General features: G+C 42.2%; 1 protein-coding gene across 1 annotated transcript in view; it reads right to left on the reverse strand.

The window, feature by feature from the left end:
• The window catches only part of mei4 (meiosis-specific, MEI4 homolog (S. cerevisiae)), a 72567-nt gene extending 48451 nt beyond the window's left edge, over positions 1-24116 (reverse strand). The window contains exons 1-3 of the mRNA XM_047387481.1: positions 24012-24116; positions 20466-20711; positions 14948-15435 (exon numbers count right to left, since the gene is read on the reverse strand). Of these exons, the coding sequence (XP_047243437.1) occupies positions 14948-15435; positions 20466-20711; positions 24012-24039 (762 nt within the window). The 5' untranslated portion in view covers positions 24040-24116. The remainder of the gene's footprint in view (positions 1-14947; positions 15436-20465; positions 20712-24011) is intronic.
• Positions 24117-25088: the final 972 nt, after the last annotated feature.

Here is a 25088-nt window from a genome sequence, read left to right on the forward strand (position 1 = left end):
TACCCCGCCTCTCGCCCGTAGACTGCTGGAGAGGCACCAGCTCCCCGTGACCCATTATGGAATAAGTGCTAGAAAATGCCTCACTGACCACCTTACATATCTCTGCCTTGTATTTCCAAAACACTAATTCCTGTATTGATGCCATGCAGTGTAAATAACTTTCAAAATTATCTGTGAAATACCATTTCATTTGTATTTTTAAATTAAATGCTGTTTTGTTTATTTTGTATTTTTCCTTAAGGGCAATCCTGCTATTCTGCGAACCGGTTTATGCTGAGTGTGGATTGTATGATTGTGCAGGACAACATTCCCTTCTTTGTGTCGGCCATTTCCATGATACTTGGGAACTATTATTGCTTCAACATCAATTATCCATTACAACTGGCTTCGACTCTGGAGTTTTTGCAGAGACGTGTCATTTTTGATTGATTGATACGTCTTCAAGTAAATCCCAGAGTCCTCATCATGAGTGGTGTGATGTCTGAATATGGATTGAAATCAGTAAGGTTTTTGGCATGTGATAATTTACCATATTCAGTTTTGCATGTTTCCTTCAGCTTTGAATGTATTCAAGATTAAACCCACACAATGCATTTTCTGATAATTGCTGTCTCTTAACTATTAATAGTTGTTGCACATTAATCCTTAGGTGCTGACATGATTGACATTGACCAAATAAAACAAACCATTACACTGAAAAAATAAAAAAAAACTTGGCTGAAACTAAACATTTGATAATATAGTTATACAGGTCCTTCTCAAAATATTAGCATATTGTGATAAAGTTCATTATTTTCCATAATGTCATGATGAAAATTTAACATTCATATATTTTAGATTCATTGCACACTAACTGAAATATTTCAGGTCTTTTATTGTCTTAATACGGATGATTTTGGCATACAGCTCATGAAAACCCAAAATTCCTATCTCACAAAATTAGCATATCATTAAAAGGGTCTCTAAACGAGCTATGAACCTAATCATCTGAATCAACGAGTTAACTCTAAACACCTGAAAAAGATTCCTGAGGCCTTTAAAACTCCCAGCCTGGTTCATCACTCAAAACCCCAATCATGGGTAAGACTGCCGACCTGACTGCTGTCCAGAAGGCCACTATTGACACCCTCAAGCAAGAGGGTAAGACACAGAAAGAAATTTCTGAACGAATAGGCTGTTCCCAGAGTGCTGTATCAAGGCACCTCAGTGGGAAGTCTGTGGGAAGGAAAAAATGTGGCAGAAAACGCTGCACAACGAGAAGAGGTGACCGGACCCTGAGGAAGATTGTGGAGAAGGGCCAATTCCAGACCTTGGGGGACCTGCGGAAGCAGTGGACTGAGTCTGGAGTAGAAACATCCAGAGCCACCGTGCACAGGCGTGTGCAGGAAATGGGCTACAGGTGCCGCATTCCCCAGACCTGGGCTACAGAGAAGCAGCACTGGACTGTTGCTCAGTGGTCCAAATTACTTTTTTCGGATGAAAGCAAATTCTGCATGTCATTCGGAAATCAAGGTGCCAGAGTCTGGAGGAAGACTGGGGAGAAGGAAATGCCAAAATGCCAGAAGTCCAGTGTCAAGTACCCACAGTCAGTGATGGTCTGGGGTGCCGTGTCAGCTGCTGGTGTTGGTCCACTGTGTTTTATCAAGGGCAGGGTCAATGCAGCTAGCTATCAGGAGATTTTGGAGCACTTCATGCTTCCATCTGCTGAAAAGCTTTATGGAGATGAAGATTTCATTTTTCAGCACGACCTGGCACCTGCTCACAGTGCCAAAACCACTGGTAAATGGTTTACTGACCATGGTATCACTGTGCTCAATTGGCCTGCCAACTCTCCTGACCTGAACCCCATAGAGAATCTGTGGGATATTGTGAAGAGAACGTTGAGAGACTCAAGACCCAACACTCTGGATGAGCTAAAGGCCGCTATCGAAGCATCCTGGGCCTCCATAAGACCTCAGCAGTGCCACAGGCTGATTGCCTCCATGCCACGCCGCATTGAAGCAGTCATTTCTGTAAAAGGATTCCCGACCAAGTATTGAGTGCATAACTGTACATGATTATTTGAAGGTTGACGTTTTTTGTATTAAAAACACTTTTCTTTTATTGGTCGGATGAAATATGCTAATTTTGTGAGATAGGAATTTGGGGTTTTCATGAGCTGTATGCCAAAATCATCCGTATTAAGACAATAAAAGACCTGAAATATTTCAGTTAGTGTGCAATGAATCTAAAATATATGAATGTTAAATTTTCATCATGACATTATGGAAAATAATGAACTTTATCACAATATGCTAATATTTTGAGAAGGACCTGTACATATGAACCCAATGCAGAACATATGGATAGCCATTTCACCATTAAGCAAACAATCCACATACTGTGAGTTTAAGTACATTTCAGATGAAACTCTTTACAGTTGTTGAGTTTTAATGCACGTGTTTTTCCATTTAACTATACCTTAATATATGGCAATTTCAATACAAGATGTTTGTACACTACTGCATCAGTTTAGTATAATCTGGAAATAGAAACTGGTATTAAAAACCTTTTTTTTTTCATTATCATAACTGTCTTAACAGTCTTTAACAGAGTAAGATGTTCTGTTTACATTGTCAGTACCAATAGGTTCGTCAGTGGAGAGCTACTCAGGTGCTTTGTTCCAATATTTGTAGTGTGTATTACAAATATGCTAGTTGTTCAGTGTTGAGATCAATAAATACTTGGTAAATCAATTTCTTATAGATGCAGCTCGAATAGGAGTTGCCGCCACCCGAAAACTCCTAAGGCATTGTTTAGTCCTAAACTTTGTGCTTAGCGTTGTGTTTTTTTAATTTTTAGGAGGACAGCAAGACTTTTCAATAGGCTTGACCGTATTTTTGTGTCTGTGTGGAAAGTAGAGCCTAGCGGACCACATTATACCCAGGTCACGATAGGTACAAGAGGCTGCAGTGGCCAAAATAACAGTAACTACTATATATCCTTCCCTACTTCCCGAGCAAATTCTGTAAGACTTCTTTTTTCAGTGGATCCGATTTTGTTTGTAAAATTGTGTAATTCTGTCCCAGTTTTCTTCATCGTGGAAATCACAGGGCCCTAAAAGTACTGACTCAGGGTATAAATGCATGCCACAAAGGGTTGTCACTATACCAAAATTTCAAACTCGACACCAAAAAAGGCACAAGGTACTTTTCTACTTAACAAAAATAAGATTAATTACAATATGACAAAATTTTAACTTCACAATTGTGCCCTCCTTTAGTAAAAATATATCATTTAATAGTGTCACCTCTCTGTTTTGCAAAACAGCGAGGTTCAAGACGACCACTCTTGTCACTGAGCCTCAGTCGCCTTACTATTAGAGGAATCTCTGCCTTGTCCTTTTTCAGAGCCGTTCTCAGGAGAGAACAGAATCACTGAAGCTGAGACGCCTTGCCAGGAATTTGTAGGCTAAGATAGGAGCTCTCTGAGAAAACTCTGGGAATCTTTGTGAATACGGCCTCAAATCTTTGCAATTGTGGAATTGGTGATAGGGTCGTGGGAGTATGCCTTTCCAGTCTAAGTGCGTTTTGTGGATCTGGAGAAGACCTATGACCATGTCCACCAAGGTACACTATACTGCCAAATGTATTGGGTCCCACCACCAAATCAATGAATTCCGGTGTTCCAACCATTTCTATGGCTGCAGATGTGGAGAACCTTTAGTGGCCTTCACAGAGTCCTGACTTCAATCTTCTTCAACACCTTTGGGATACATTAGAGCAGAGGCTGCAGTTCTGGTTTTCTCATCTAACTATGGACACACTCCTAAACTAAAAAGTTGAAGTTGCTATTGCTTGCAACGGTGGGTCCATCAAGAAACTTGAACTTTTAGATTAAGAGTAGGATGTCATCAAAGTTCATGCACATGTAAAAGTAGACAGACAAATATTTTTGGCAATAGTGTATTTTGTGGGAGGTGCTGCAGGAGTATGGCATGTCTGTGTGGTTTTTAAGCGCTATCCAATCCACATATGTCCAAAGCAGGAGCTGTGTTTGCATTCTCAGTACAAAGTCGAGCCTGTCAGTGCAAGTTGGAGTCTGTCAGTGATGCCCCTTGTCACCAATCCTGTTTGTGCAGTTCATGGACAGGATTTCACGGCATAGTCGTGAAATGAGGGTGTCTGGTTTGGCCCCCTCAGGATCTGGATTAGGGCTTCATCTGCAGTAACGTGGGCCCTGCTTTGATCTGTTGTGGTGAAGAAAGAGCTGAGCCTAAAAGCAAAGCTCTCAATTTACCGATCCGCCGATGTTCCATCCCTCACCTTTGGTCAAGAGATATGGATCATAACCAAAAGAACGAGATTCCGAAGCGGTCAAAAGGAGTTTTCTCCGGATGATGGCTGGACTTATGCTTTTTTTTAGTTTTGATGTACTTTTTCCCATTGTTCAGTATAAACCTCTGTTGTTTTTTAGTTTGTTCACTGACCATTTTCTGCTATTTTCACAATCTGATGGAAAAAATCTCCCAGTGTAAGGCTAATAAAAACCAAAATCGCTGCAGAACATAAACAAATGTTTTCTGATCAGAAAGGCCACACAGGGGGAGTCACTTTGGAGGTTTTAGGTTGGGAGACCCTCAAACTCCCAAATATCTGCAGGAAAGACAACTTTTTATCTGCTGCAGGTTGGAGGCTTCAGGCATCATTTCCATCATTTTTATGAATAATTAAAAAAATCAGAATAACAATAATAATACGCATTCGGGTGCTGAATATGTGCTAAACCACAAATCTAAACTGAACAAATTATTTTTTGAACTTTTCACTTCATCAAGAAACAAGAACTTTAATTCTTTCCCTTCAAAACTGAGTCAGACTAAGTGGAAACCAGTAAATATTTCTGATCTGCTTCAGAGGAATTCTCTACCTTCTCATCATTAACGCTGACAAACAGGAGAGAAACTGGGATAACGGCACCTCTGTCAGCTCATCCAGACTTTCATCTCCATGTCAGAGCTGCCAGGCCGTCTGATGGGTGCGGCATGGACGGAGCAGCGAGGGACTTTGGTGATTATGGGCGGGGAGGCACTTAGTGGAGTCAGTGAACTTTGAACGAAGGTTAAAGCTAATCAGAAGTGATGCAGCCCTCCCTGGGAGGAAATATTTTCAATGTCAACTGAAGCTCACAGCAGCAAAAGGTAGGACGCCTGCTTCTGGTGAACTGCTGCTTTTCGTTCATGCAATTTGGACCAAGAGCTGATTTTAGAACAGAGGAAACAACAGTATGACAGCTGAAGTGAATCAGGAATGAAAGCGGCTTCCTGACTGATTCCAGCACAGTTCAGCAGCAGTTTCAACCTTCAGTGTTCCCACAACCATCAGCTGTTTCCAACTAAAATTCTTCTGAACACATCTACTGTTTCAAGTGGTGCAACACATGACAAACTCCTGCAAAGCTCTGATTGATGCTAACAGAAGTAAAATTTCTTCACAGAGGCAGCTCGACTATAAAATGTCCAGGTAAGCCACTGATCCCTGTTACCCTGGCTCCAACATTTCAGATCAGGACAACATTTAGGACCAAAACCAGCACATTTCTGGATTCCCTTTCGTTTTGACCTGCAGATTCTCATTCTGAACCGATTTTCTTTTCTCTTTTTAAGGACTTTAAAACATACAATAGAAAACAAATGCGAAGTAGGTTGTCTGATAGATGGAATTTAAAAACCAACAGAAAAAGTAAGGAATTAAAAGATTATTCCCAGTTCTCTCCCTCCAATTAACCTGGCTCGACTCCACTCGGCCCGCTTTGCGAACGTTTCCACTACTGTTATTTCTGTACCGGTACCTAGTTTTTTTGTTAAGACTACATGTGACATGAATCAGAATCAGCTTTATTACCAAGTTCTTACATACAAACAAGGAATTTGCCTCCGGTACACTTTGCTCTTTTGTTCTGTTTTTGCAATACACGATATACAAATTTACAATGTACACATATATAATAAAAGGTGCATTTGCAACATCTGTATGCTGTTGTTTTGTACTCTATTGAATGTTCAACAGAGAAACAGCCTGGGGGAAGAAACTGACTCTGTGGCGGCTGGTTTTAGTGAACAGTGCTCTGTAGCGCCACCTGAAGGTAAAACTCTGAACAGTTTATGTGCAGGGTGTGTGGGGTCTGCAGAGATTTTAGCAGCTCTTTTCTTGACCCTAGACCTGTATAAGTCCTGGATGGAGGGAAGGTCAGTCCTGATTATTCTCTCTGCAGTCCTGATTATTCGTTGCAGTCTGGACCTGTCCTGTTTTGTGGATGATCCAAACCACACTGAGATGGATGAAGACAGGACAGACTGAATGATGGCAGTGGAGAAGATGACCAGCAGCTCCTGTGGAAGGTTGAACTTCTTGAGTTGCCTCAGGAAGTACAGTCTCTGCTGGACCTTCTTTCGAACAGTGTCTATGTGTGAAGACCATCTCAGGTCCTCAGAGATGGTGGTTCCTAAGAACCTGAAGTGGTCCACGGTCGATACAGTGTTGTTGAGGATGGTGAGGGGGGTGTATGGGGGTGGTGTTCTCCGAAAGTCCACCACCATTTCCACAGTCTTGAGTGGGTTCAGTTCAAGGTAGTTCTGACCGCACCAGTGGACCAGCCGATCCACCTGCTGTCTGTATGCAGACTCATCACCGTCCTGGATCAGTCCAATGACAGTGGTGTCATCTGCAAACTTCAGGAGTTTCACGGACGAGTCCGATGAGGTGCAGTCATTTGTGTACAGAGAGGAGTGGGGATAGAACACACCCCTGGGGGGCACCAGTACTTATTGATCTGGATCAGGAGAAGATGCTCCCAGGTCTCACCTGCTGCTGTCGGTCTGTCAGGAAGCTGTTGATCCACTGACAGGTGGAGGCTGGGACGTTGAGCTGGGTGAGCTTCTGGTGGAGGATGTCTGGTATGATAGTGTTGAAGGCCGAGCTGAAGTCTACAAACAGGATCCTGGCGTACGTCCCTGGATGGTCGAGGTGTTGCAGGATGAAGTGTAGACCTAAGTTGACAGCATCATCTGCTGACCTGTTTGCTCGGTAAGCAAATTGCAGGAGGTCCAGCAGGGGGCCTGTGATGTCTTTCAGGTGCTTCAACACCCGCCGCTCAAAGGATTTCATGACCACAGACGTCAGGGCTACAGGCCTGTAGTCATTTAATCCTACGATGGTGGGTTTCTTGGGAACCGGGATGATGGTGGATCATTTGAGGCAGGAGGGGACCTCACATTTCTCCAGTGATTTGTTGAAGATCCTTGTGAAGATCGGAGCAAGTTGATGTGCGCAGGCTTTCAGGCATGATGGGGAGACGTTATCAGGTCCTCCAGCTTTCTTTGTTTTCATGCGCTGAAAGAGCCTGTTTACATCTTCCTCTGAGATCTTTAGTGCAGGTAGAAGATCTGATGGTGGGGGGTTGGTAGCTTTATGGGAGGAATTTGTTCCTGAATGGGATGTAGAGGAGATGGTTTGAGGTGTGAATGGCTTCTTGTCATGTCTGCAGTAGAAGCCATTCAGACGGTTGGCCAGGAGACGACTCTGTTCAGGATGGGTGGAGGGGCTCTTGTAGGCAGTCAGGTTTCTCAGACCAGTCCATACAGCTGAAGTGTCACCAGTAGAAAGGATGTTCTTCAGCTTCTCACTGTAGCTTCTCTTAGATGCTTTGATCTCCTTTGTTAGTTTGTTCCTGGCCTGCCTGTACCGCGCCCAATCTCCACTGCTGTGAGCTTCTTCCTTTTCCCTGCGCAGATTCCTGAGGTGTGGAGTAAACCATGGCTTGTTGTTCCCAAAGGTGCAGAAGGTCTTGGTCTTCACACACATGTCCTCACAGAAACTGATGTATGATGTCACCACATCAGTTAGTTGGTTTAAGTCAGTGGCTGAAGTTTCAAAAACAGTCCAGTCTGTGCATTCAAAGCAGGCCTGTAGCATCTGCTTTGATTCCTCAGTCCACTTCTTAACAGTGTGAACCTTGGGTTTGGAAGCTCTTAGTCTCTGTCTGTAGGTTGGGATGAGGTGGATTAGATAATGATCTGAAAAACCCAGAGCAGCCCTGGTAACAGCATGATATGAGTCCTTTAAAGCTGTGTAACAATGGTCCAGTGTGTTTTTGTCTTTGGTGGGACACTTAATATGCTGTCTGTATTTGGGGAGTTCATTTCAGAGGTTTGCTCTGTTAAAATCTCCCAGTATTATGATGAAAGAGTCCGTGTATTTTTTCTCCAGGTCTGTAATTAGCTCAGCAAGATGTTTTTCAGCAGCAGAAGTTCAGCCATGCGGTGGAAAATATGAGCTGATTATTATAAACGAGGAAAACTCTCTCAGTGAATAAAACGGTTTACAGATTATGGAAAATTACTTCAGATCAGGACTACATGTTTTTCCAGAACTTTTACGTCTCTGCACCAACCTTCATTTATATAAAAGCAGATTCCGCCTCCTCGTTTCTTCCCCGATAGCTCCACGCTGCGATCCGCTCTGAACAGCTGGAAGTCCGGCATCAGCAGTGCTCGGTCCGGGATGTTTTCACTCAGCCATGTCTCGGTGAAGCAGAGAACCACTGATCCGCGGAAGTCCGTGTTTTTAGCGGTGAGGAGAAGCAGCTCGTCCATCTTGTTGTTTAGAGAGCGGACATTTGCCAGGTGGATTGAAGGCAGTGGTGTTCGTAGTCCTCTTTTGTGGAGCTTTACCAGCACGGTTTCCCCTCCGCCGTTTTCGGCGCAGAATCCCATATGGAGCCGCAGCTCCGCTTGCCAGGAGCTCAGTGAACCTCGGATCAATGAAAGATGGTGAAAAAAAACCAAGAGAGGACTCTCTGATGTTGAGAAGTTCCTCTCTACTGAATGAGACCACAGAACTGTGGCTCGAAAAACATAAAAAACACACAAAATACAAAAACAAAGAGAGAGCGAAGCTCCGAGGCTGCTATCGTCGGCGCCATCTTGTTTGTAACTGACTGCTGTTCACTGATTGACCATGGGCCCAGGAGAAATGAGATTTTCATGGAGGCAGTGCAGGGATAATACAACTCAAGAGCGACTACAATAACATTAAAAGGACCACAATGGCTGTAGCGGGTCAAACCCAAATGTAATTTTACTATTTACTAATAATCATAAACCAGCCTGAAAGACTGAAAAGGAAAAAAAATGACACATCAGCTTTCTGAATGACAGGCAGGTAGGAGGTAGGGATGGGTACCAAATTCTGTACTTTTATAGGTACCGACCGAATTCCATCCGTACTGAGTACCGATTCACGTAAAATCAAACGGTACCATGTTTCAGCACCTAAACGCATCATTCTGACACTAAGGGAGTGGAAGAGTGGGCAATTTTCCGTGCCGGACATGAACACAGCATTGCATGAACAAGAGCGTAATGACGTCAGCAACCACTGGTACCGTCAACAAAGCAAGGCTGATAGAAAGCGCTCCAAAGTACGGCTCCACTTTTCAAAATGCGATGCAGATTACGCTCGCTGCAATATTTGTGATGTACAAGACCAGTGGCAAGAATACTTCTAATCTGAGGAGGCACCTGATTAAGCACCAAATTTATCTCGTTAGCCTCAGAGCTGGAACTACAACTCCTGCAATCAGCACCGTTAGCACGCCTGCATCCGTTAGCGACTCGTCGTTGGCAGCCAGCAACATGGCTGGGTTGTAATTTCTGCATTACACTTCGTAGTCAGTTAAAGGTTTTAATGTTGAAGAAATGTTTGAAACAACTGTGGCTTAGTAGGAAGAGTAGTCGTCTTGCAATCAGAAGGTTGTGGGTTCGATTCCAGCTTCCTCCTGCCATATGTTGATGTGCCCCCGGACAAGGCACTTAACCTCAAGTTGCCTACCGATCTGCGTATCGGTGTATAAATGTGTGAGCATTAGTGAGTGTGATTGGGTGAATGTGGCTCTAGTGTAAAGCGCTTTGAGCGATCTGTATGACTAGAAAAGTTCTATATAAGTTCAGTCCATTTACCATAACTGAGATGTTTTAATACAGACAACTGGATATTGTTTTGATATATTCATTGAAGTTTATACATTGAGAAATAAATATGTTAATTGAAAATGGTGGTGCAGTAGGTACCACTGGTGCCTTGCAGCAAGAAGGTCCTGGGTTCGACTCCTGGCCAGGGGTCTTTCTGCATGGAGTTTGCATGTTCTCCCCGTGCATGCGTGGGTTCTCACCGGGTACTCCGGCTTCCTCCCACAGTCCAAAAACATGACTGTTAGGTTAATTGGTCACTCTATATTGTCCTTAGGTGTGAATGAGTGTGTGCATGGTTGTTTGTCCTGTGTGTTTCTGTGTTTCCCTGTGATGGATTGGCGAGTTACCCAGGGTGGACTCCGCCTCTCGCCCATAGACTGCTGGAGGTAGGCACCAACCTCCCTGTGACCCACTATGGAAGAAGCGGTATAGAAGATGAATGAATGAAACATTTTCAGATTTTATAATTAAAATAATTAACATTTATTACCACATAAACACACACATAAGTACCGAAAACTGGTACCGTTGAGTACCAGTACTGATTCCCAGGTACCGTGTATCGGTTCAAATGTGAAAGGTACCTATCCCTAGTAGGGACCGCTGTATTTAATAATATCCTAAACCAGCTAATCACACATAAAATCAGCTGTTCAGACGCACAAACACTTTCCCCAAAACACACAAAACAAAACCACCATGAAACAGCAGGTTTGGTTTTGACATTGATTGACGGTCCTACTGAGAACCAGCGTCTGCAGGAGGATGGAGAGAGCAACTGCCCGCAATCAGACTGCCTGCATCAGGTCAAACAGAAGGACGGCCCCACTGAATCCACAGAGCACCAATATCAAACATCCAACCAAAACTAACTTCACCAGGGTCAGAAGTCCACGGTTCTGGGCTTTAAAGTACCGGTACTCATTATTGCCATGGATGAGACAAGAACTTCCTCATAAAGCCAAAAATGTAAACTACTTCAAGGAAACTTTGGAGCTTCACCATCCAGACATCAGCGTCTCTCCTCTCTGCTTCTCCTGCCCCCCCATCAGAACCCCTGAGCATTATTTTGAAGGACTATTCCCCTCATTACACAGATGCATAAGGTGATAGAAGTAAAGTTCTGTCACAGTTCTGTCAGGAGACACAGGCAAAGTTTTGCAATAGGCCAATAATAATAAGCAGAGTTCTAAGAAACTGCCTCCTCCCCAGGGAGAAACGTTTGACTTTTTGGTAGTAAATATGGACCTAAAAGCACCAAGTGCATCAATGAAGCAAGAGTAGGAACATAGACCGACTGGTAAACCGAGAGCCCAACGGACTGGCACAGCGTCCTCATCACTGCAGTCGCACCGGTCCGTCTGTCGAACGTCCGCTCTACTCTCCCCCCTGAGAAGAAGACTTGTAAACAAGACCCTGAGATACTTGAACCCCTCCATTTGAGCCAGGACCTCCCCCAAACCTGAAGAGGACAAGCCACCCGTTTCCAGTCGAGAACCATGGCCTCAGACTTGAAGGAGCTGATCTTCATCCCAGCCGCTTCACACTCGGCTGCGAACTGCCACAGCGCATGCTGTAGGTCTTGGCTAGAGGGGGCCAGCAGGACCACGTCATCTGCATACAGAGATCTATCTATCTAGTATGTTTTTAATTACCAAGCTCAGTCTTATAGATCCAGGGGGATTATTTCACCTCCGTCTGCCAAGCCAGGTCAGAACCTTTTATTTGGTGGTGATTGGACTTTAGCTGTGTGTCAGGGGCAGGCCATGAAACAGTTGGGCTATTTTGTGTACGTCTACCTTCGCCATATGTACCAGGAGTAGAGAGTTAGTCCTGCTGCTGCTGCAGGAGAGGAAGTGCTACCATCAAAACTAAATTTGGGGCTTTTAAAAACCTGTCCCTGCCTGCCTTGTAGGTTTTAGCGGCATGTTTTTCTGTCCACTGTCGCGAGCATGTGTTCACCTGTGGGCGAGCGCACGTAATTGTGACGGAGTATGAGGAGTGTGTCCAGCTTTTGTCTAGTTTGGCTGCAGAAAGTAGAGTTGCGGTGACGCATGGACAGAAATGGCTAAAAAAACGAATGACAACTGTGAAATTGTACTAATACTACATGTCGTGATCCTCTTGGGGGGGCGGGCGATAATGATAGGGGAAACGCTGCATAAACACAAACATTACTCTTATTTTGTTTATTTATGCTTTTATTTGCTATTTATTTGTTTATCATTAATTTTTTACCATTTCACAATGTCTTACAGTAACGCTAATAGCGGCACGGCTACACTGACGGCTGGAGGCGGGGCTTCAAGCCGTAGCTCCAGGTGTCAGTGGAAACAACTGGCCGAGTGGAGTAAAGACATGCTGACCTAGAACCCGTATGGAAAGGAGGCATTAGTGTCTGTCCGTAACGTCATCTGATTTTTATTAAAAGTGCAGCAGAGCATGTGTTGTTGTTTGATGCGTCTATTGACTGAAAACAAAGACAGTCCGTTGTTTTGATGCAGAAGAACAGAAGGAAAAAATGTGATTTTTTCAGTTTCCGATGTGCTGAACCAGAGCCGATCGAGGGGAAACTGGCTACTTCAGATCTCTGAACCATTACATCTTTATGACCGGCGGGAGCACCGGCGCTCCCATTTGCATATCTATTTTTAAACGCCTGTAGAATTGCGTTCAAATAAGCTAGAACAATGCTTTTTTTTGCAATGAAACCGAAGAGTTCAACTTAAATATTCTACTCACCACGTGTCCCAGAGCACAGTTTTTATTTTCCAGAAACTGTTGCAGAAATCCAGTAAAAAAATCGCAAAAAACAAACATTAAAATCCAGACCAAAGAGTACTTCCTACATCGGAATATGCGTGATGACATTGGTGGATGAACTATCACACGATTTTCAACCGGAAGTGATGTCATTTCCCAGGTGATTTTTCCCAGAAGTTGTAGTTTTTTTCGCGGTAAACTTGGCTTTCACTTTCATTGTTTTTTGCACTTTTTATTGTTTGAAGATGGTCTTATGAACATATATGTGTGCTCATAGCTATCTGGCACACTTAGATTTAATTACATTCTGTAAATAGTTTATTTTGATGTACATATCATCTTTTCTCAAACTGTTCAAAATCTACATTTTATGTTCGTTTTTGTCTCTGTTCATAAAAATTAGTGTATTTCAAAAATGAAGTTAAGGAAACACTCCAAATAAATTTTGTGTGGTTTGAAAGGGTTTGGGGAACCTTTTTATATTGCAATATTTCAGAGATACAGCTATGATATTTCTGTATTTAGGAAAATATGTGCAAAAAAAATAATAAGAAACGCTTATAATTTTTCTGGTGGTTAATTGCACTTTTTTGCAATTTACTTTATATGGAGTTATTATATGCAAAATATTAAAATTTAGGATGTAAGGGTTGTATTGATGTATAGGAAATTGAAATGCTCCAAAAAATGGCTCTACAGCATGTACAAATGTAAAAATATGCTCTGACGAACTTGTTCTATAGTAGGTCATAAAGGGTTAATGGCAAATCCGTAATAATCTGTGTAGTATATAACAAAACATTCCTGTGGAATCGTTCACAACAATCCGACACCTGGTCCAAACCTTTCCTACAGTGGCTAGTAAAAGTATTCATTCCCCTTGAACTTTTCCACATATTGTCACATTTCGACCACAAAAATAAATATATTTTACTGGAATTTTATGTGAAATATCAACACAAAGTGTTATACAGTTGTGAAGTAGAAAGAAAATTATACATGATTCAAAACAGTTTTTACAAATAAAAAACTGAAAAGTGCGGTGTGCAACAGTATTTAGCTCCCTTTACTCTGAGTGCAACCAATTGCCTTAAGAAGTTGCCTGATGATTCCTAATGACTAAATAGAGTCCACCTGTGTGTAATTTAATCTCAGTACAAGTACAGCTGCTCTGTGACGACCTCAGAGGTTGATTAAGAGAATATTGGGGAGCAAACAGCATCATGAAGACCAAGGAACACACCAGACAGGTCAGGATAAAGTTGTGGAGAAGTTTAAAGCAGGTATAGGCTATAAAAAGATTTCCCAAGCTTAGAACATCTAACGGAGCTCTGTTCAATCCAGACTCTGGATGAACTGCAATCTTGGTAGAAAACCTGTTGGAGTCTGCAAAAGACTTGAGACTGAGGCAGAGGTTGACCTTCCAGCAGAACATCAACCCTAAACATGAAGCCTGGGCTACAATGGAATGGTTTAAAACAAAACATATTCATGTGTTAGAATGGCCCAGTCAAAGTCCAGACCTAAACCCAATCGAGGATCTGTGGCAAGATCTGAAAACTGCTGTTCACAAACGCTCTCCATCTAATCTGAGCTTGAGCTGTTTTACAAAGAATGAGCAAAAATATCAGTCACTAAATGTGCAAAGTTGGTGGAGACATACCCTGAAAGACTCGCAGCTGTAACTGGAGCAAAAGGTGGTTCAACAAAGTATTGATTCAGTATTGAATACTTTTGCACAATGCCATTTCAGTTTTTTATTTGTAAAAAAAACCAAGAAAAAAATCAAAATCCTTGACTCTCCAGCATCCTCAGATTCTGACTGGTTCCCCGCTGAACCAGTTTCAGAGTCCATCCCACCTTTAGGAAAAGCTATGGAAAACTTTTCATTTCTGCAGAACTCCAATTTGATCAAACAAATGAGTTTTGTGATGCAAAGGAAAAATTATCATTCTGAAACAAACTAGAACCGATAGTCATAATGGCTCTATTCTATACAGAACATTTTTATAAAATAAGATATACTTTAGGATCATGTTCCCTCTCCTTCTCTAATTCCTGTCCTGGTGTTTCTGCTTGAAAGGACCATCTGTTCTACTCTGGCTGTGAAGATCCTTCACCAGCACAGGTGGCCTCCACAGCTATGGTGAAAAGATGCATGCAAACATTACTCACCCTGCTGGGATGTTTGCTATGAAGCAGGATCTGAGTCAGCTCACTTATCGGCTCTTCCACGCGTTTCATGAAGTCCACAGATGGCCACCTCGGTGAGCAGATGAGGTCCAAGGCTCGGGATGCCACCTGGCAGGCCTGCAGCACCAGGTCAGAGAGTGGCAGCACTGGGGGCTCCTTACAGGCAACCACAACAGAGTCCAGGAGGAGGCAAATAGTTTCTGCCACCACTGAGCCCCCGTCCCCCTCAGGAGTCAAACATAAAGCCTCCACACCTCTGCTGCTGCCGTCGAGTCGCTGCAGAGACCAAAGAGACTGCAGGAACTGCATGTGAGGAAGCAGCGCGTCCCTCTGAGAATCCCTTTGGTGTTTGGATGGAGGAGGAGGAGGCTCCTGGAGCAGGTCAGGCGTCTCTGAGTCACACTCTGCAATGCAAACTGGACTTTCACGACCAAAAAGATCCTGTGACATGTCCACCACGATGGTCTCATCTGAAAGATTGCAAACAGGAAAAAACGTTTTTTATTGAATAGATTTTGGTAAAAATGTTATTTCCTGGAACTAACATAATTGCGACCACTGCTTGAAGGACAAACATAGCTGGATGTATATGGATAAAATAATATATCTCAAAAACACAGCCCTGTACATTATGATACTGTTACTATATTTACAGTATGTTAGTTTCATTTTGTGTTCAAAATACTGCATCAGAATCAGAAAACTATTAGTCCTAATGGGCAATAGACCTCTAACACGCATCTACAAACCAAAATCCAAGCATTAACCCTTGTGTGGTGTTCGGTTCTGTGGGACCCATTGTCATTATTTACTGAAGGAAAAATGATATAATTAATGTAAATTAATTGTAAATTTGTTTCCACTCATATCATGATTTTAATTAAGTGTTTGATTGTGAGGCATTAAAAATCACAAAATGCAACGGGTCCACCAGACCCAGAAACACTGGCTGAGTAAAAACAATATGAACCTTATAATAAGGGTTAAAGGAATTTTTTCATCATACCAGCTCACATTTACATGTTAACGTATGAAATTCAGACTCAGGTCCCGGTTAAGAAGCCTAATACTAAACTAAAAAGAAAACTAAGTATAACAAAGCTAAATCTAACAATGAAAAGATAAAATATAGAAATGTGTAAAAATATATATGCAGTGAAGACCAAAAAATATTCACAGTTAAATAGTGAAGCTGAAATGAACTTTGCAAAGTACTTAATACACATGTAAAGCATGAGGTAGCCCTTAATATTGAAAAATCATTTCTTAAATAAACAAAACAGCAGCATAAGTACAAACATACATAAATACAAGCAACAATTACAAATAAGAGATAAGTAGGTGACCCTTTCATCGGCAGCAGATTGCTATATGACAATAAGTTGTTTTGACCCAAGTCTGTTCATCTTAAGGCTCCATTAGCACCTTTAGTTTGTGGATCTTTATTATTGTCACTAACAAATAATGATGAAATCGGCCAATTATGCCTCAATTGTTCAGAAAATCAAGCTTACAGCGAGTTTAGCAAGAGAAGTAGAACAGGCAGATAAATAAAATCAAAACAAGAAACTTCTCTACATTTTCACACCTTTAATGATTTAGAAAATGTTATTTAAAAGTCAACAGCCGGGAGCACATTTTTATTTACAGCTTTAAAAGTATACATACAGTCTTAAATAAATCTACACATCCCCAGTGATTGTTCATGAACCGTCCCTTAGCAAGAAGACAACTCTTATTTTAAATGGAGATGCACTGGGTCCCAGAACCTAATGAACAGCTTCCTTTCATCTGAGCAGGGAGTTCTGGCCACAGTTAGGTGGTCCAACAGGACAAAAATCCCAACCACACATCCAGACTGGTTTGGGAATTAATCAAGCCAACTAATATTAAGCTTCTGTAATGTTTTTCCAGATGCTCCAACCTTCCCAGCAAGCCACCCTTAGCTGCTTTCACTCGAGACAAAAAAACAAATGCACCAACATGAATGAACTTCTGGTGCCAGTCAAAAACATCAGAGCACAGCATCTCCTAATCTCCTCACATTAACTGCAGTTTTCCCCGGGAAGACCGGAAATAAAACAAACAGACGAAAGAAGGAAAAGAAGGCTCAAGATGGGTTCAGTCTGTTCCTTAGGGATGCTTTAATAAGTTGGACTGGTCCTGATGGAGTACTGAGCCCTGGCTGCCCATAACAGATGCTTTTATACATAAAAGAGGAGGATTTTTGATCATTTGTCCTCTTATTTCCACCTCTTTTCAGCCTGAATAAAGAGGCTAAAGGAGATAAAACGTGCAGCTCGACACTGAACTGAGCTTTATCTGGGAGACCCTGTATGCAGCTTCAAAACACCAGGCCATAAAAACGGGTTTCATGTGACCATCAGCTGGGTTGTCATGCAATGATCCTTTAATTACTCCATAAAATACACTTCTGAAAAAAATAAAGGGAAGACTTAAACAACACAATTTAACTCCAAGTAAATCAAACTTCTATGAAATCAAACTGTCCACTTAGGAAGCAACACTGATTGACAATCAATTTCACATCTTGTTGTTCAAATGGAAAAGACAACAGGGGGAAATCTTTGGCGATTAGCAAGACACTCAATAAAGGAGTGGTTCTGCAGGTGAGGACCACAGACCACTTCTCAGTACCGATGCTTTCTGGCTGATGTTTTGGTCACTTTTGAATGTTGGTGGTGCTTTCACACTCGTGGTAGCATGAGACAGACTCTACAACCCACACAAGTGGCTCAGGTAGTGCAGCTCATCCAGGATGGCACATCAATGCCAGCTGTGGCAAGAAGGTTTGCTGTGTCTGTCAGCGTAGTGTCCAGAGCCTGGAGGCGATACCAGGAGACAGGCCAGTACACCAGGAGACGTGGAGGAGGCCGTAGGAGGGCAACAACCCAGCAGCAGGACCACTATCTCCACCTTTGTGCAAGGAGGAACAGGAGGAGCACTGCCAGAACCCTGCAAAATGACCTCCAGCAGACCACAAATGTGCATGTGTCTGCACAAACGGTTAGAAACCGACTCCATGAGGATGGTATGAGGGCCTGACGTCCACAAATGGGGGTTGTGCTCACAGCCCAACACCGTGCAGGACGCTTGGCATTTGCCAGAGAACAACAGGATTGGCAAATTCACCACTGGCGCCCTGTGGTCTTCACAGATGAAAGCAGGTTCACACTGAGCACATGTGACAGACGTGACAGAGTCTGGAGACACCGTGGAGAGAGATCTGCTGCCTGCAACATCCTTCAACATGACCGGTTTGGTAGTGGGTCAGTAATGGTGAGGGGTGGCATTTCTTTGGAGGGCCGCATGACCCTTCATGTGCTCACCAGAGGTAGCCTGACTGCCATTAGGTACCAAGATGAGATCCTGAGACCCCTTGTGAGACCATATGCTGGTGCGGTTGGCCCTGGGTTCCTCCTAATGCAGGACAATGCTAGACCTCATGTGGCTGGAGTGTGTCAGCAGTTCCTGCAAGATGAAGACATTGAAGCTATGGACTGGCCCACCCGTTCCCCAGACCTGAATCTGATTGAGCACATCTGGAACATCATGTCTCGCTCCATCCACCAACGTCACGTTGCACCACAGACTGTCCAGGAGTTGGTGGATGCTTTAGTCCAGGTCTGGGAGGAGATCCCTCAGGAGACCATCTGCCGTCTCATCAGGAGCATGTCCAGGCGTTGTAGGGAGGTCATAGAGACACATGGAGGCCACACACAATACTGAGCCTCATTTTGACTTGTTTTAAGGACATTACATCAAAGTTGGATCAGCCTCTAGTGAGTTTTTCCACTTTAATTTTGTGTGTGACTCCAAATCCAGGCCTCCATTGGTTAATAAATTTGATTTTCATTGATGATTTTTGTGTGATTTTGTTGTCAGAACATTTTATTCATTCAGATCTAGGATGTGTTATTTCAGTGTTCCCTTTATTTTTTGGAGCAGTGTACATCATGACAGTCCATCATTTTCAATAATATCCCCTGGATCAGACTACTGTGACAAAGTCGACGTTCACAATTGACTTGGAAGGTTAGAACAGCGTCTGGTGTCTCATAAAGCACAAATGTTACATCCCAGTGTCTTGATTTTGCTCCTTTACGGCTCCGTTCACAAACTGAAATTACTCTTTACATGCAAAATCATAAACATCAAACCCCGCCTGAGAAACACTTCCCACACTGAGGGGAAAATTGGACAAAATTACACTCTCACATTTTCCTCTTTGTGATTTTCTCTGGAAGAAAATGCTCGTTGCTATGGTGCTGCGTAGGGAACATAAAGGACAGCAGAGAGGTTCGATCAGGAGCAGGAGATAGAGTAATGTGGCAACAGCCATTTTCATACAAATGCACATTTGAATTCAGATTGCTTCTCAAACACACACAGGACCAGAAATATTCCTCTCATTTTGGGGCGGGGCGGTTCTAAGTCTCTAAAAACAAATCTTGGGCCTTTAAATCAAGCCTGTAGTGTTGACATTTATTATTCTGAGAAAGAATAAACCTTATTTTTACTTTAATAGCACAGACTCATAAATGTCTCCCTGTAGCCATTTAGATTTAAAGGAGGAAAATGCAACATAAAAGCACCATCATGTGGGGTTTTCTATAGAGTTGCTTCGCATGGAGGTTTCTTCCAGTTAATAACAGCATTTTAAGAGTTTCAATCACATCTGCAACATAAAGACATGGTACACAGTTCAGCCTCACGTCCAAGCAATCATTTTACAAACTGCTCCTTTCAGCCAGATTTAATGCATCCAGGATGAAGCAACTTGTAGGAGTTGAGCTTGAACTAAAAAAGGCGTATTGGAAACAAAACTGACTCCCTTGTCTCGGTCCTTCATGCAGCATGGGTTTAACCATCTTTTATTCAGAAGAATTACTGCAGTGCAAGCAGAGTTTTACAGTCTGCACTGTTTTCTCTCTCTGCAGCCTTGCGGGCCCTGCAGAAGGGCCCTAACCATACCACCAGGACTGTGTTACCTGTAAGGGCACAGACTCCATGCATGCCTAGCAAAGCTTGAGTGTTTTCTTATGTTTTACATAAACTGGATGAAATGTTCAACGAAACAGGAGTGAGGATTATGTGGGTTCATCACAACTGATACAACCTTTGCAAGATGTAATAATATCAACATCATCTGCTTTTCTGAAGTGAGACAGCGCAAGCATTCTGTTACCAATTATGGATGTCCTGAGTGAAAACAGATAAAAGCAGCCGTACTGTTGGTCCAACCTCCCGCTGACGAGAGGCAGACTTAAATGCAACCTACGGAAAACAAGTAGGACTCGTTTAATCTAAAGTTCAGTCATCGTACGTTTTGATTAACTGGAACTTTAGCAGAAACAGACTGCTGGTCACTACACTGATTAAACAGACCCAGGATCAGTCAGAAACAGAACTGGTACCTTATCATTAGACCAATTACATTCTTATTTTCTGGGACCTGTGTGCAGGAACAAAGACCCACCTGCAGTCTCCATGCTGCTCTTTGTGTTTGGTGTTGCCCTGGAGATCAGCAGCTCCTGTCTCAACCTCAGCACCTCCTGCTGCAGCCCCTGAGCTGTTTCCTTCCATGCCTCATCCTTCCTCCTCATTCTGCGACCCAAAGCCTCGGCGTGCTCTCGGCCACTCATTCCAGGGGGTCTGGTTATTATTACTGCCACCGCCACAGCCAGCCGGGCTTTAGTTAGAGGCCAACAGGCTCTGCTGGACCCTACCACAAACAGAACAGGGAGATTTAGGCAATGACGGTGCTCTTAGCCCTCATTTCTTTATTATTTGTTTCAAATAATTTTTGTAACTTTGAAACGTTCTTCTCATCAGCACTTCTCCAAGATTTCAAAGAAGGTCTTTTTAGAGATTTGCTCTGGACATTGATTGCTTTTTCCTCCTACTCTCAGTCCAGCACCTGATCGTTTTAGACGATTGTTTATTTGTTAAACACTTAGCTATTCACTATGAATCCTTCATACAGTCAAAAAAGATCTTAAACCTAAGGGATGGGTCTGATTAATGACACTTAAAAACTTTGCAAAGAACCAGTTTTAAACTGGATCTTTAGGTTCTTTGTCGCCAGCAGGCTGTCACAAGGATGCAGTTTGTTCCCATTTGTTTAGATTGATTTATGAAAACACCCACATTTGCATCAATTATGTCCAAAACATGGTCGATCTCTGCATGCTGTGCAATGTGCACCATGACAATGTGAGAAAACCCAGGAGGCTGATAAAGAAGTGTCGGATAGAAACTACACTAAAGCAGGGCTGTAATTTGATATCTATGCTATGAACTGATGCTGAAATGACTGAAATGCAGACATCAGTGGGAACATGGTGCTGAGAAGACTTAATAAGGAAGAAAATGAGAACCTTAGTAAAGGACAATCAGAACACAGCCAGGGAGAGAGCAATGAAAGAATCCAGCCATGAACAAAGAAACCAAATACTGAAGGTGTGATTAGTGACATGTAGACCAGGGGCCCGTTTCAGAAAGCAGCTTCAGTGAAAACTCACAGTAGGTTCTGGGGTAAGTATGTGGATACCCTGGGTTTTCAGTTTCAGAAAGCCAGTTAGCGGTTACCCTGATCCAAGTTATCCCTGTAACCTATTCCATGAATCAACCCTGCTCGCTAGCAGAACCAACCCTGTGTTTGGTCTACTTTTTAGATGAGACCTGGAACAAGGAAAGTGGAAAAAAAATGGTGTGATCTTTTCTGGAGGAGCCTGGAGATGTTGGAGCACGATTAATCCGCAGAAATCTACGTTAGGAGAGGGTGATCAGACCGTGATTAGATGTATTCTGGATGAACATGTTGGGCATTACCGTTTTTCATCAAAGTCAATAATTTCTCTCAATAATATTCACAGCTTTTTGTAAAACATAGGTGAAGCAGAAAATCTTTCAAAGACAAGTGTATGTTGTGCTGTTAGATGTTTGAGAGGTACACCCAACATTTCTGCTACCTGTATGACCCCTTCTCTTTTCCAATGGTTATAATCAGTCTGACAGAGAGAGGTATCCCAATCCTTGTGGTTTTTAGTAGAACAATGACCATCAGTGGGACCCTTTGTGAGGTTCCTTGAGACGACATTGTTGTAAATAAGCGCCGTTTAACTAAATAATCTGAACTGAAACTATCTGTGTAGTTATGCTGCTATAGGCTTAGGCTGCTGGAGGACATAATGACCACTTTCACCCTCTTCGCTACATTCTCACACTACTCTACAATTTTACATTATTTGCTGTTATTTCAGTTTTTAACTTTGTTCTCTCTTTTCTCTTCCTAGAAGCTACACCTGGCCTGACTCCGTGTCTACCTGTGACACCTTTCTGGAGAGGGGAATCGTCCAAGCTTCTGCTGGCAACAACTTAATGTTCACCTTCTACAGATGATCCACATGGTCCTGTCTTTTAGTGTTTAACCCTTTCTCTCTCCTAGACATGGCTACTGACTGAGCTTCTACTGTAACTAACTCTATGTTCTCTCTTTCAGACTCTAACCTTGAAAACTGGCTCAGAGTTTATCTGTTCTTTCTTTCTAGATGAAACGACTAAAGGAGCTACATCCATTAACATTTACTTTTCCTTCCCATAGAAAGTACTCCTGGATCAGTGCTTCTTTGTTCTCTTTGTGTCTCTGCTCTGTTCTCTCAAACCCCCAGTCGGTCGTGGCAGATGGCCGCTCACACTGAGCCTGGTTCTGGTTCTGCTGGAGGTTTCTTCCTGTTAAAAGGGAGTTTTTCCTCTCCACTGTCGCTACATGCATGCTCAGTATGAGGGATTGCAGCAAAGTCAACGCCAGTGACTGTCCACTGTCTCTACATGCTCATCCAGGAGGAGTGAATGCTGCAAGTCACTGACTGGATGCAATCTGCTGGGTTTCCTTAGATAGAAAAACTTTTTATCCAATTTGAATAAATAACTGAATCTGACTGAACTGTTCAATGGTTAGGATTAATAGGAATGTATGAACCTGACTGTTGTGAAGAACCTTGAGACGACATGTGTTATGAATTGGTGCTATATAAATAAACTGAATTGAACCCCTGCTGTACTGGTTAGTGGTGATCCCCAGTCACAGAACCACAAGACTAGAATTTCACAGAACTGCCGGTATCAGTAAGAGCAGTAATTTAATCTGTCACATTTTTAGAGTTCAAGCATTATCTATTCATAAATTTCTGCATTTTCAGCCTAAATTGGCTGCATACGTGAGTTATATTCACTGCTCCTTCACTAAAAAAAGGAGATTATGTTTTAAGCTTATATCATATTACAGTTTTTACACTGATGTTGTGACCAATGTCACCTGAATCTCCTGCACCTCTGAGATTTTCTTAGAATGACGTCACTAGGAGCTACTTTTAGTTTTAGGGTTTTTTGGAAATACGGGCCCTGAACCCTCTTCAAGAAACAGGACAAAGAGTTCAGCAAAGAGCTGACCTTGGAGGACCTTGGAGGTGCATAAACTCACACTTTATCTTATTACTGTCCGAAATTATCAACAATCATTTAGATTAAAATACAGATTTTACAGTCAGACCCTGGCAGCTGCCATCTTGGTTCTGATCGCTGGGTTCGTGATTTTCCAACCAGACTGGTCTATCCTATCAGATATAAAATCCAGGACCATCTAATTTTCTAGAATTTTTAACAGTGCCAGGATCAGATAATATCCTTATTTAAGGAACTTCAAGGTGATGCGCAAATGCTGCTCCCCTCCCAACATGCAGAGAAATTACTCATTTGTACCCACAAACATCGTCTAATTTGATATTTTCCTAAATTATCTTCAATTAATCGATCATCACATTCAATGCATTAATAATAACAAACTTCGTTTGATTTGACCAGAAACTATGTTTTTAATGACTCTATTTGAATCTTTCTCGCGTTCAAGGCGCAGCTAGCTAACCTGTTAGCTAAATAAGCGCAGAAGAAGAAATTACAGCTCAGTAATTAATCTGTTAATATATCATTCATCGTTACAGCAGCAGTCGAGATCAATAAATACCGTTTAAATGGCGTAGTTTTTTCTCCATCGGCAGCTGTAACGGAACCAACAAGCTAGCAGAGCTTCCCCTCCAGCCGGTGTTCCGCTGAAATCTGTGACACAGGAAATTCACTCAGAGGTTAAAGGTCAAAGGCTCTGTTGAAATGAACGGTCATTTCAAAAATATCCATTAAACTTGTGATACGTACTTACAAGACATTTTAACCAAATAACTTGCAAATTTAATTTTACTAAATGTTAAATATTTATATATTTTTTACCCAATCAAAGAAGGAAGTACCATTTCAGAATAAAAGCATCTTAAATACATTATTATTTTTACAATTTAACCTTTTGGTGACCCACAGAGGTAGATTTAAATGTACACTTCAGTAAAAAGAAAAATGCAATTCCCCATCCTGAGCAGGTGCTACAGGGAGGAGGAACAGAGGGCTCCAACAGAGCCAGGCTGAGGTTGAATTTTACATTGAATGCTTATGTAAAATATTTATCAGCCAAATATGAATAATGAGAAACAAAAATGACATAAAAAAATAAAACAAAAAGGATGAAAGTTAATTTTCAAACATTTAGATGAATTTAATGGAAAATAAAGGACCAAGGGGAATTTTACCTGTATTACTGGAATGAGATTCTAAATTGTCTGGGTAGAGAAGGAACTATGGACCTACTGTGGTTCCTCATGCAATTCTGAAATTAGGGTGACAACACATGACACCACCCCATCTGTCCTGATTTTCAATGGTCTGTACTGTGACTTAGGAGTATGTCCAATTAAATGAGCTCTCTCCCATTGCCTGTCCATTTGTAGGGCCTTAATGCTTGTACAAAATGGATAAAATGAAAATATCTACCAGTCCAAACGACATTGTCCCTACTACGTTGTTGAAAAGGTGCTATGGGGCCTTATCTTGTAGAAATTTGTAACATTTCACTTTTAACAGGTGTGGTTTCAAGTTCTTGCAAGCATGCTGCTGTTAAGCCAATATTAAAAATAGTAAATTGGATCCTACACAGCTTAAAAAGTACAGTCATATCTCAGGGATACATTTAATGTGTAAGCATCTTAAAAAAGTG

The sequence above is a fragment of the Girardinichthys multiradiatus genome, chromosome 15, assembly GCF_021462225.1.
Source record: "Girardinichthys multiradiatus isolate DD_20200921_A chromosome 15, DD_fGirMul_XY1, whole genome shotgun sequence".
NCBI classification, from domain to species: domain Eukaryota; kingdom Metazoa; phylum Chordata; class Actinopteri; order Cyprinodontiformes; family Goodeidae; genus Girardinichthys; species Girardinichthys multiradiatus.